General features: G+C 46.1%; 3 protein-coding genes across 3 annotated transcripts; all 3 read left to right on the forward strand.

Annotated features, from left to right (window-relative positions):
- Positions 1-400: 400 nt before the first annotated feature.
- PADG_03700 (uncharacterized protein) lies at positions 401-6953 on the forward strand (the record flags this gene model as incomplete). The annotated part of the gene is made up of 2 exons (XM_010761261.1): positions 401-6618; positions 6686-6953. The coding sequence occupies 2 exons, from the start codon at positions 401-403 to the stop codon at positions 6951-6953; spliced, it is 6486 nt and encodes a 2161-aa protein (XP_010759563.1).
- A 2022-nt stretch (positions 6954-8975) lies between these two features.
- On the forward strand, positions 8976-10782 carry PADG_03701 (uncharacterized protein; the record flags this gene model as incomplete). The annotated part of the gene is made up of 2 exons (XM_010761262.1): positions 8976-9136; positions 9210-10782. 2 exons carry the CDS (start codon positions 8976-8978, stop codon positions 10780-10782), a joined length of 1734 nt encoding a protein of 577 aa, XP_010759564.1.
- A 1575-nt stretch (positions 10783-12357) lies between these two features.
- On the forward strand, positions 12358-13149 carry PADG_03703 (uncharacterized protein; the record flags this gene model as incomplete). Its single annotated transcript, XM_010761263.1, has 1 exon — positions 12358-13149. The coding sequence occupies one exon, from the start codon at positions 12358-12360 to the stop codon at positions 13147-13149; it is 792 nt and encodes a 263-aa protein (XP_010759565.1).
- Positions 13150-13937: the final 788 nt, after the last annotated feature.

Below are 13937 nucleotides of genomic sequence, written 5' to 3' on the forward strand. Positions count from 1 at the left end.
GGGTGAATAGTCATGCCGAAGCGACCCAGCATGTTTGGTATGATAAATAGGGGAAGAAAACCGATTGCCTGGAAGCTGCCCGCCCTAACAATCTGACATCATTACTTGAACATATATCAACAACCTTTCCACCACCCTTTCAACTCAAATTCATATCTCTGAACACTCTAGGATAGGGCTTATTATTGCTACTATCCACTTGCATGTTATCACCACCCCCCACTTCCTTAAACATCTCCTTCACACTGTTGCCCCCCACTTCCACAAACACCAGCAACAACCACCAGCGGCTCAAGATACTATTAGTAACTTGCCCTCAGCCCCCACGCTAGAAGAACAGGAGGACACACCAAAATAAATGACCTGAAAAAGCACGGAGGCACCACATAACACAACAACTATGTTGTCGGATCTTGAACGGAAACTCGGGCGTGCGCTGCTGGAGCATCCCTCAAAGCATGGCTACCGCTACACTGGAGAAGCCAGCCATGACCTCCTCGAGCTCCTATTCCGCTCCTTGACCGGCTATAATGAAGAATATCTCCGCCTACTATTTCCCGACGGTCTCCCAAAGGGCAGATGGAAGCTGTCAGAAGCTCAGGGTGCGGTTGAAGGCGCGGAATACACAGAGGCGGCACGGGGCAAGAGATGCGGGCATATCTTCAAGAACGGCGAAGCTTCATATCACTGTATGACGTGCTCGACGGATGATACCTGTGCGTTGTGTTCGCGATGCTTTGATTCTTCGGATCATACCGGACACAAGTATTCCATTTCCTTGTCGAGTGGATATAACGGGTGCTGCGACTGTGGCGATGAGGAGGCGTTTAAGATTCCTGTTCTCTGTGCGATTCATACGGCGACGGCGGATATTGAAGAGAAGGGGAAATCGTCAGCACAGACTCCAGCCGATCTGGTTGAGAGTATTACAACAACAATCAGCAGGGTTTATGATTATTTCTGCGATGTTATCTCCTGTTCACCGGAGCAGCTCAGGCTTTCAAAGTCCGAGACTAGCATCAGGCAGGACGAGGTTACGTCGAGGCTCTCTTCAGAGTGGTATGGTGGGAGCGATCTCGCCGAGGAGGAGCCAGAGTTTGCTCTCGTACTCTGGAACGATGAGAAACATACGGTTACAGAGGTTGCCAATCAAGTTGTCCGCGCCTGTCGGGAGGTATCGCGGTTTGGAAAAGAAAAGGCTAATGAGACACACGAAATTGGAAGGAGTGTGGTGAAATACTCGAGGGACTTGGGGAATTTACTTGCCGTGTCGAATATTATTGAGCAGATAAGAGTTACCGTTACAGTGAGGTCTGCTCGGGATACATACCGGGAGCAAATGTGTGGAACGATCATCGAGTGGCTTTCTGATATTGCCTCTTGTTATGTTGGCAATGATAGTGACTTGCTCAGGCAGACTGTGTGCGATCAAATGATTCAGCCTTGGAGACTTGGGAGCAGTGCATCAAACGCCAGTATTGGCAAGAAGGGTATCTACGACAATGAGCAGGAGGATAGGATGAGAGGTTACGCTATTTCATTTACGATCAACCCAAATGGCCCCTTTATCGAACTTGCTGCCACGGACGATGTGATGGATGACAACGATGAGGGAGCTATTGAAGAGGACCGTGATGAGGAAGAAGGCGAAGATGATGAGGTCGACGATGAGGAGGATGAAGATATGGATGCTGTCAATCCAGTTCGTCTTAATCTGGAACAAATTGCAGAAGCTTTTGAAGCTAGAGCCAACGCCATGAATGCAGATGTTGAAATGGCCACTGAAGACCACCTAGAAGTTGAGGAGGCAACTCTCGCAGGATATCCTCCACCCCCTCCACCGCCACCACCACGGGCACTCCAGCAAGGTGGCCAGGATGTTACCCCTCATATTGCCCCCACGGGGCCAGAGAGTGAGAGGTTTGCGAATTCTCTCGCATCTGCAAGAATCACTATTCCTAGAACACCTGGTGTGAGAACCAAGCCGTATTCAAGAGCTCCTACGTACTGGGGGATTAAGCCTGATCGATACTTCGACAACCAGGACCTTGCTCCCTACGAAGACTTCCGGAAGAGGACGCGACTTGATTGGATTATCTTGTTCGACTTGAGACTATGGAAGAAGACTAGAACGGATGTTCGGGAATTGTGTCTGGGTACTGTTGTCAATGTGCCACGGTTCAAACGGATCCTTGGTCTACGGTTCTCCGCGTTATATACCACGCTTGCACAGCTATATTTGATCGCTGATAGGGAACCGGATCATTCTATTATTAACCTCTCCCTACAGTTATTGACAACACCTTCTATCACCGAAGAAGTAGTTGATAGGGGAAGCTTCCTAACGAATATAATGGCCATTCTCTATACCTTCCTCACCACACGCCAAGTGGGAGAACCTCGCGATGTTGACCCAACTGCCACACTTTCGATTGACACTGGCTCAGCAACTAACCGGCGACTATACCATTTCTTCCTTGATTTACGATACCTCCTTCTATCTGAGCATGTCAAGTACAAGATCCGCTGTGAACGGCAATATCTGATGCAATTCCTTGATCTTGTGAAACTCCCACAGGGAATCTGTCCCAATGTTCGTGCAGTCGAAGCTCATGTTGAGTACGAGACAGAAACCTGGATCGCAGCATCTATATTGATGAGAGAAATTAACCGCCTTTGTCGGATGTTTTGCGACTCGTTTCGCATAAACGACACTGAAGAAAACGAGGCTTTCATAGTTGATGCGATAGCAACAACTGCTTATTCGACCATGGTCAACTCCCTGGGACTGGAGCGACACCGTTTCAGCCAGGCGGAGATCAAAGAACTAGTCCGCTTCAAGTCTGTCCCATTTGTCGAATTCGAAAATTACTCTTTTAAACAGGTTACGCATCATCGGCTAGTTGATTTCGTTGTAGATCGCGGGTCGATTAGTTTCCATCACGCGCTCCATTATACCCTCTCCTGGCTCGTTGAGTGTGGTCGGGATATGCCTGAGAATAAATTGAGGGAAGTGTTTTATCGTACGGCGAATATGGTTAAATCTCAACGTTTAACCAACACGCAGATCCAGGGATTGGATGCGGATGATATTATTTTTACTATGTTTGATTTCCCTCTGAGGGTATGTGCTTGGCTTGCTCAGATGAAAGCAGGCATGTGGGTAAGGAATGGGCTTAGCCTTCGACACCAAATGAGCCAATATCGCGCCGTCACAACACGTGAGTTGGCATATTATCGAGATATTTTTTTGTTGCAGACTGCCTTTGTTGTTTGCGACCCCATCAGATTCCTTGCGAGTGTTGTTGACCGGTTTGGCGTTGGCGATTGGATGCGTGGAGGATATGTGACTAGGCCTGGCTACGAAGATTTGAAGCATGTGGATATCCTGGAGGAGCTTATCCATTTGATGATCGTGCTGATCACTGATCGAACATCGTTATCGTCTCCGGAGGATCAAGATAATGTTCGCACCAGTACTATGGCCAGAGACATTGCACATGCTCTTTGTTTCAAACCACTGTCCTTTTCAGACTTGTCGCAACGGATGAATGAAAAGTTTGGAGAATCGAATAATTTCCAGGAGGTCTTGTCGGAGGTGGCTACATTCCGCCCTCCGGAAGGAATGAATGATACAGGCACTTTTGAACTGAAGCCGGATTATCTCGATCTCGTGGATCCATACTGTGCTCACTATACTAAGAACCAGAGAGATGAGGCTGAGAACCTGTACAAACAGTGGATGGCGAAGAAAACCGGTAAAGATGCATCACAGATTGTTTTTGAGCCGAAACTGCGTGCGATACAGTCAGGGGCATTCGTTAGACTTACTGCTTTTACTCAGACGACATTATTTGCTCAAATTATCCACCACTGCCTAGATTATTGTCTAACATTTAAAAGTGTCACTACAAACGTCACTACGACGAGGGTTGAGACATTCCTGCATCTGGTACTCCACCTAATTCTCTTGGCAGCCATGGAAGATACTGTCTCTGAAGATGACCTGGATGAGAGTGGCGAGCATCCTGACTCCACGAAATCTTTTATCTATCATGCCTTGTGCCGGACTAAACTTACCCGTACGGCAGAAATAAGCATTATCGGGTTGCTTCAGAATATATCAAATGTGCCAGAGTATTCCTCGTGTGGGCCAAAGATTAGACACATTTTGAAGAAATTGTGGCAAATGCGTCCAAAAGCTTACGTTGCTGCGACAAGTACTCTTGAATTCCCGTACGACAATATCGCGGCTCCTTCGCCGGCTGCCAAGACCGAGAGCGAGCTTGAGATTAAGAAGAAACAGGCTCTTGATCGACAGGCTAAAGTAATGGCACAGTTCCAACAGCAGCAGCAGAACTTTTTGAATGCTCAAGGTAACATTGACTGGGGAGAGGAGGATGACGATATGAGTGAGACTGGGGAGCCAAATCATCTCAGCCTGACTGAAAAGAAGCTTTGGAAGTATCCTTCGGATCGATGTATTTTGTGCCAGGAAGATACCAATGATTCGCGTATTTATGGCACATTCGCACTTATAACAGAGAGCAAGATCCTTCGACAAACAGATACGGAAGACGCCAGCTACGTTGGGGAGGTATTAAAGACTCCATCTAGTCTCGATCGTTCGGCGGATGCCATTCGCCCATTTGGTGTTGCTGGGGACAATCGCAAGATGGTTCGAAGTCTAGATTCTACAGGTGGAGAAGTCATTATGGAAAAGCAAGGGTTGGGCAAGGGCTACAATCCCAAGCGAGCAGTTGCAGGACCTGTAATGACTGGTTGTGGGCATATTATGCACTACCATTGTTTCGAGGACTATTACAACGCCGCACAGCGAAGACATCACCACCAGGTTGCTCGCAATCACCCTGAGCGCTTGTCTCTGAACGAGTTCGTTTGTCCACTTTGCAAAGCACTAGGAAACTCTTTCTTACCAATCATCTGGAAGGGTAAGGAGGAGTCCTACCCTGGTGCTTTGGGCACAACAGAATCGTTCGATGAATTCTTCAATGAAACGCTTGTCTACGCTGTGTCTAGATTCCGAAATCATGCTCTTATAATGGAAAGTGATAAGCTGTATACTTCCGGGTTTCAGGACTTGTTTGTCGATTATGTATCTAAAAATTTCATCTCTCCCCTGTCGAACAAGGTGGACCAATTGACTACGCCGCCACTCCCGGAACTGCTTTCCTTCTCCCAACCAGCCCGGATGCAAATGCCAGGATTATTCCCCCAACCAGATGAAATTGCCGCGATGGGCCCTCCTACTACTCAACAACCTTCTTCAAATACAAATTACTCGCTTATGCCAGAGCTTGTGACTATCTACAAACGACTAAGAGAGAGTATTCGCTCTAATGGGATCTACTCGCAATTTGGGTATCAAGGGAATATATCAGATGACTTGATTTTCTCCGATGTATTACTTAGGAGCCTTGGCTTTTCCATTGCGGCTGTGGAGATCGCCCAACGTGGTGTTGGATCCCAAGGCGGAAGCACTCTACTAGCACAGATTCCACAAATGACCCTTACACATTTACGAGTGATATCCGAGACGGCTTTTTCGTACTGCTCCATTGGAGGACTGAATCCGACCGCGACGAATAAAACCGGATATGAATTCAGAGATATGAATCGTCGGAAACTCTGTCAGCTATTTGTTGGGCATCCAGGGCTTTCTGGGCTGTCCAACATAGCCTACGATAACAAGTCCATCGAGCCGCTACTTGGACAGGACAGTTTTGTGTTCCTGGCTGAGTGTTCGCTCTCCATAGTCCCCGCGTTAAACTTCGATATTATCCATGTAGTTCGCCTATGCTACATCGCTGAGATTGTTAAGACGGCCCTGGTATATATGCTACATCCGAGGGGATTCCTTGAGTTGGAATCAAAGCACGATTCCGATTCTTCTACGGATGGCGGTGTCATAAGCCCCCAGGAGTCCCTGATGAGGAATGTATTCAACTGGCTTATTAACACATACAAGACCTCGTCTACCAATAATCAGCTACCCGAAGAAGGTGTCTCCTCTCTTTTCAGCGACAGCGAAACTTTCTCAAACAGCATGATAAAACGCCTCCGACGAATGGTTGACAAATATGCACTTCCTTTCCTTCGCAAAACTGTTATTTTACTCCATGTTCGGTTTGGGGTGGAGTTCCCGAATACCGGGTCGGATTATAGTGACATGGCAGAGATTGATCGCCTGTCCACTCTACTTCATCTTCCTTCGATTGATAGCATTTTTGAGTCTCTTATAAAGAATGTGGGTGCAGAGAGCAGCAACAGTATGGCCTTGCTAGTGACTGGGTGGATCTCGCATTTTATTTCCTGGCTACAAGAACGCACAAACGTTGATGATCATCAGCAGCAACATCAGCAACAACTAGAGCCCCTTTCACTCCCACATCCGGCGATTTTTGAGCTGGTGGGGCTTCCCAAATACTTTGACTCCCTGTTGGATGAGGCAACGAGACGCCGCTGCAAGACGACCGGCAAGGAACTCGCTGATCCCAGCATCTGTCTCTTCTGTGGCGACATATTTTGCTCCCAGGCGGTTTGCTGTCGAAGCGGGGGGGATCGGAAATTAGGTGGTTGCAATCGCCATGTTGCTGAGTATGTTACCTATTATTTTACGTAATCTTAAAAACCAAGCCCGTGATACTGATTTTTTCCATTACAGATGCGGCGGAAACGTCGGCTTATTCATTAACATCCGCAAATGCATGGTTCTCTTTCTTCATAACAAGAACGGCAGCTGGCATCATGCGCCTTATCTGGACATCCATGGCGAAGTTGATCCAGGTTTCCGGCATCATAGGCGTCTTATATTGAATCAAAAACGATATGACCGCCTTCTTCGTGACGCGTGGTTATCACATGGAATACCCGCAGTCATTAGCAGGAGGTTGGAGGCGGAAATTAACAATGGGGGCTGGGAAAGTATATAGGGACAAAGAGGTTGGGGTATGGGGTTATCGGGCATGGTATGGGCTGAATACTAAGGAGTTAGAGTTTTTGTTCGTTGAAATGTGCTTTTTATGAATCCCTTCTCCGTAAATGTGCAACGTATCTCTTCTGTGTGGATTGGGGTTTTCGTGTGTATTTAAGTCGAGTGAACTATGCATTTATTTGCTCAGTTTCTTCCTCATGGTTTCACCTGCCTGATTTCCATGCATTGCCATTGGTTTGCACCTAAAGAAGAAAACTGTTCAAAAACATTGATTGCATTTATCGAAAAGAGTGTGTCGGTTTGCAGATATCCTGTTCTGGGGAACTTCCAGGTGGGCTGAGATTGTAATGTTGATTACGTAATAACTCTAACTAGTTAACGTACTTCAACCAACCAAGCGGCGGATCCTCTCCAAAAATCATCAAATATTCAACGTATTCAACAACCAACACACTTAAATAATTAAAATATTAATAAATTAAGACTATCTAATAGTTGAATATATAGCTATTTATTAGGGCAACTGTGTATAGTATGTCCCATAGTCCCACAGCCGCTGCAGCGCTGTGGATGAGATATAGCTTCAATCTGAGCATCAACCTGCATATGAAGCTGCTGAACACGCCCACGACCTTCTCTAATCATTGTTTTATAATCTTTGGATCCTCCTGCTTCGCCCATTGATGGGATATATGGTGATTATAGTGTGTATGTAGTTGAGAATGGTGTTAATGAATCTAGATGTCCAGTTGACTTCAAGAGTGATTGATAGGATCAAGAGTATGTGCTTGAAGTAGAATCTGTGCCATTTCATGTAGGAAATCCAGACAAATTGAAAAGATTCACTTATCTGCAGTCAGTAATTGCTTGAGAAGGATTTCATCTTTAATCTCTGTCAATTTGTGATCATTTGTATGTGTCTCTGAGCATGATTTGATGCCAGCAAGTCATTTATGCAGAGTAGTTTCAGAAACCTCATCTATCTTTGAAGCTTTCATCTTTGATATTTTGTTTTTGGACTTATATGAAGCAATGTCCAATTAACTGTATGTGAAATTCTTGAGATAAAGACATTTTAAAGAAAAAGTGTGAAGAAATGAAGGTTGAAGATAGTTGGGTTGAATATTTGATGATTTCAGAGAGAATCCGCCGCTCGGTGGTGAAGTACGTTTAACTAACTACGTAGTTAATTCCCAAGCAAGCAGAATCACCCAAGCGAGCGGATCACAAAATCACCATATTTCAACTGACTAGATTTTAAATCAAATTATCTCAACAACACTCTAAATGGAGGAAAAGATTGAATTTGCAATTGCTACTTTGAAAAATAACAAATTACCTCTATTCATAAAGCAGCAAGGCTGTATGATATTTCATACTTCACTCATATTGATTGACTGAATTGACTATTTTTTATATGTTACATGAAAATTCACACTGATTAACTAAAGCTGAAGAGAAAATACTTGCTCAACATGAAGAAAGTCTTACAAGAGAAGAAAATCAAAGCCTTATTGCTCTTCTCAATCCATCTGTTGAGAGTATGATTAATCAATTATAAGAATCTGAACCTTCTGTTTACAACCATGATTGTGAGCTCCACAGAGATGTAATAAATGTGGAACTGTTGAACATACAAGAAGATAAAGTCCTAATCCCAGTATAGTTCATTTTTTTTCAATTGGACTTTCTTTTGATTGTTGATAATTGTAATATAAAATAAATATTTAATGTATGTATAGTAAGTGGATTTGGTGCCGACTCGGTTGGGAATTATGTTTAGCTAGTTAGTTAATTAGTTGGCGCCATAAGCGCCATTGCTCCAAGTGGCAAACAAACTCATCAATCCGCAACTCCTCAATCCGCAACTCCTCAGACACAACTCACTGAAGCTGTCCTTACGACTGAACGGATATAGATGCTAAGCAACCTTGATATGGTGAGGCCTATCTAGATACTCTTAAAGAGCATATTATTTATTTAATGTTCCAACAGTTCCTTCAAAACCAAAGCAGAAACCATGAACAACGAGCAATTTCGCCGCCTCCTCTTCGACAACCAACTGAAAAATAACCATGACTCTTCACTTGACAAAGTGGGATCCCCCCTCAGCTGGGACGCAAGTCGCTCCAGACCATTGGCTCTGGGATCCAAGATGAGATCCAGCATCCCCATGACACCGTAAGCATGTGTTCCTTCCCATTTAAACTACTTATTTCACCAACTGATTCTCTCGTTTTTCTTATTCGGACAGTCGTTCCGTCACCGGTGTAGATTTTGCACGTCAATTAGTTGAACAGCGCCGTGAATCACAGCCTCCTCCTTCAAAGAAATTCAGATCTTCCGCTGCCCCCAAAGGCTCCAAATTAGCTGAAGGATACCATGATCGGACTCTTCAACGGAGGGCGGGTCATGAAAAGGGGGATAATGGCGAAGTGGATCAGAGAGGTGATGAACTGGAAAAAAGAGTTAGGGAGTTGGAAGACATGGTTAAACTTGGCCAGATTGACCAGATTACGTTTGAGAAACTTAGGGCAGAGTTTGGTGTTGGGGGGGACGTTAAGAGCACACATTTGATTAAAGGGTTGGATTGGGAATTACTACGGAGGGTGAAAGCTGGGGAAGATATAACTGCTCCGCCTCCTAGCGCTGATGATGATGATGGAAAGGGGGAGCGAGAGAAGGAAAGTGTCTTGGATGTGGATGCAGAGTTTGAAATGGTTCTTGAACAGAAGGAGAAGCAGGTCAATGAACCTATGGTACGAACTGAAAAAGCTAAGAAAGGGACTATGGCTTCTCCACCACCAGCTACTGCGCGGAGAATGACTCGAGATGAGATTCTGAAGCAGCTAAAGGCTAGCCGGGCTTCCACTGGTTCTCAGAATACTGTCTCTGAGCCTCCGGCTTCTACGCTAGGCGAAAAGTTTAAAAAGATTGGGGCCAAACCCGAGAAAAAGCGATGGATTGAGAAAGATGCCCAGGGCAGAAGAAGGGAAGTTCTACTTGCTACTGATGCAGAGGGAAAGACAAAGAGGAAAGTCCGATGGCTTGATAAGCCAGATGATCCGGCGCCGAAAATTGGAGATGGCGGGCTTTTGCCGGTCGATAAGAGTGTCGCTCCTCTGGGCATGGATGTCCCCGCTGAAGCTCTGTTACGAGCCCATGCAGCTGCTGCAGCCGCTGAGGAGGAGGATGATGATATCTTCCAAGGAGTTGGGAGGGACTACAACCCGCTTGCTGGTATTGAAGAGGATGATGGTAGTGAGTCTTCGTTGTCTGGCGAATCGGATGGTGAAGTGAAAGAGAGAGGCCGACCTCCCCAAGATCTGGATTCACGGGATACCACCCTCGCAGAGTCACTACAAACACCCATGGAACTTTCGAAACCCCGGAACTATTTTGATACATCCTCCACTCGGGATGATATAGAAAATCCTGATGGTACTAAATCACTTTCAAGTGACCCAACCATTCTTGCTGCCCTAAAGCGCGCAGCCGCGATTAGACAGGCATCCTCATCCATTCTTGATGATGAAGCTGATCTAGATGAAGAAGCAGCTTTGAAACGCAAGAAATTCCTCGAAGAGGCCAAGAAACGAGATAGAGAAGATGCAATGGATTTGGATCTAGGGTTTGGTGGAAGTCGATTTGGAGATGACGAAGATGAAGAAGGAGTTTGGGAAGGCGAAGGACGCGGCCCAGGAAGTAAAAGAAAACGGGGGCCCAAGAAGAAAAAAGGCGACAAAGATAGTGTCAGCGATGTTATGAGGGTGCTGGAAGGGAGACGCCATAAGGGCAAGAAAGGATCATCGTCCATGGGTGGTTGAATTGGGCCTTGTTTGGAGACTCTTTGGGACGCCTAAGATGCAAAGCTCCGTGCTAGGACTATTTGAGGAAGTTGGTCTAAGATGGTCTTTATAAATTACTTATGCCACCTCATAGCGCTATTGGGGTCACATTCTCTGGTTTCTCCGAGCTCAAATGGACAACGCTTTTAAGTCATGCATCTGGGTGTATTTGAGATGTGACGCTCATTGAGTGCGAAGGGACGTTTTTTATGCAAGGCCCGATTGATGAAGGGATGTTAAGATTGCCCACCTGGAGATCTATGATGATGACCATCATCCCTAGTTTAGCCCCTGTGTAGGGGTCAGGATCCAGTGGATGGATAACGAATTCCAACAAACCATGATAAGTAGCAATAGGCAAACGGAGATACGCAGACGGCCCGAAGGAACGTTCCGATCACCCAGAACCAAAACCTCAGGCGTCCCGAACACCTGTTGCCAGACGGCACATACAAGCTGTGTGTTTTTCTTAGCATGATGACGTTATGGGCGCACATTCCGATGCAACTCCCGGCTCGGCAATATGGTTATCCAGGTAACCTTTATGGTAATCCATGGATCTTCACGAATATACAGGCACATTGGATATTACGGACGTACTTGGAACGCAGATTACTTAATATTCTATCCTCAAACCTCTTCATGTGTCAATCAACCGCGGTTTGTGCGAATCTTTGCCATTCCCAAGTGTTCTAATATAATGGACGTACCGAGTGGCTGCCATTTGGCTTGGCATCTTGGCAAAACGTGGGAACCCTATCATTTAAATAAGGTTATCGACACTATGCTTTATTTGGACTAGGCTCGCTTCCAATGTTGCACTTTGAGCCAACTGGTACTTAATGTTGGATTCCTGTTTGCTGTTGTTCTATTTGATGGATGTTCGAAATCCATTGTGTTAGGCGTTAGATCGTCTACTCCGCATTTTCTACCCGCATTGCGCCCTGGTAACATTCATGTGGGCTGCTCTTGCCCGACCTTCTTAGCCACGCTCTGATGTGAGATTCGTGGCCATAATTCTGATGGGTTGGGACATCCTAACTTTACTCACCAATGTTCATGAGAGCGCCGAGAACAGGAATTCCAAAGAACTCTCCTGGACGATCCAATGGATTGAGAGATGGGGTTCCGTTCTCAAATCTATGCGTTCTGCTGTTATTTGTCAGAAGCTTTTATCCTTTCTCTCCTTTTATTGGAAGTCCAAAACATAGGGTTACTGCACAATCTCCCAGCCCGTTTACCTGTTCAACAGCAGATAATTGATAAAATGCGACACCGAAACAACTTCTTTTACTTTAACCTCAATGCGACGTTTGTTATTTGGCTCGAAATTCTATCATGTTTACTTACTTACGGTTCGCCATGGCAAAGTCCGCTTCCATCTGCGCGGCTTCCCTGGAAGAGCTCCTATCGGACTTCTATCTCAAGTACAAATAGTGGCAGTGTTCCCCTAGTAATAAGTCTCTTTTTGTGGACAAATTTTCCCGTTGTCTCTGCCAAATACAACACTGCTAGCTTCCTCAACATTGACCTTATCTTTTCCCACATCCAATCATGGTGTCTGGATTCAAATATCTCTTTGTCAGCGGGCTTCTAGCAAGTGCTGCTTCCCTTCCCGCCGCTGACTCTAATAACATTTCTGCTCGTACATTCCCTGGGAAACGTGGTCTTGCCTACAATGACCCTGCCGTCCTTGCCACGTTCGCCAAAAACGGAGGTCCGTTCTCCTGGTGCTATAACTGGGCCGGCAGAGGAGGTGGTGCGCCCAGTACCGAGTTCGTCCCAATGCTTTGGGGTCGTAGGGCTTTCGGGACCTGGAACCGAGACGCCCAGGCGTCCCTTGCCTCCGGGAGCGGGCACCTGCTCGCCTTTAACGAGCCTGACTTACCCAGCCAGGCCAGTATGTCTCCCCAAGATGCCGCCAGAGCATATCAGGAGTACATGAACCCATTGTCAGGCAGAGCCCGCCTCGGTTCTCCAGCTGTCACGAACGGTGGCGGCTCGCTTGGCCTTGGTTGGATGGAAAACTTCCTCAACGCCTGTGCGGGTAGATGCAAGGTTGACTTCCTTGCCATCCACTGGTACGACGATGCTACAAGAGTCGAGAGCTTCAAAAGTCACGTCAATGCTGCGATCGCATTGGCTAGGAAGCATGGGATTGGCAAAATTTGGGTTACTGAGTTCGCGGGACGAGGGAACGATGCAGCACAGGTTGCATTTTTGCAGAATGTGCTTCCATGGCTGGATACCAATCCCGGCGTCGAGCGCTATGCCTATTTCAAGACGGATACGTTTGTGAGGGGAGGGATGTTGTCTCCCGTCGGCCGTGCTTATAGCACTGCCTAAAGATTAAGGCATATTACCCTCCGATTATTTCAGGTGGATATAGGGGCGATATTTAGATCACTTGGGAAGTTTTTGTTCTTATTAATTTCTATTAGACGTTGGAACGATAGATAAAAATGAGTGATATTGCGGGAACATACTACGTAGTTCCGTAGTCAATCAACCTTTCAATGGTCCACTTTTACCACTTTTATACTGCTTAAGCTGTGGGATATGATTGTCAACAGGCACTCAACATAGCTATGATTTCAAATTTACTTATTTCAGGCCGGGGGATGTGTCTGCTGATCACGTGGCTGACTGGATTGGGCAGCAGCTGAGCCAAGCGCGGCTCCAACGACAAATAAGGGGTGACTAAGGCGGTCAGACCAAGGAATGCAACCAACCGAAAAGAGACGCGCTACGATCCTTATGTAATCCAGCCGCTGAAAGGGTTCTGTGTTGTCAAACCTCTCAACAGGAGATAAAGTCCCAGAGCAAAGATACGCAACTTAAGTCCAAGGACTAAAGAACCCTCAGTGCCATTGTGGTTCTTGTTCCTGGACAGCTTTTATTATTGCCACACGTTCTGCCGGGAATAAGTGCATCTACCATCAAGATGAGGGATTTCAAAGAATCGACAACCCCACTAATCCTTGCGCTAAATACGACGCAAAAGGCTAGGAATCTAAGTATTGGCAAAGTAATTGGTAGGTGCTAGGTAGTGTCAGAGGCTTCTCTCGTCCCCTCTAATAACTCTTTTTACGTAGCACGCTGTATAAGATTCAACTAGCCCAGTCGAGAAACGG

Source organism: Paracoccidioides brasiliensis (assembly GCF_000150735.1).
Source record: "Paracoccidioides brasiliensis Pb18 unplaced genomic scaffold supercont2.4, whole genome shotgun sequence".
Lineage (NCBI taxonomy): Eukaryota > Fungi > Ascomycota > Eurotiomycetes > Onygenales > Ajellomycetaceae > Paracoccidioides > Paracoccidioides brasiliensis.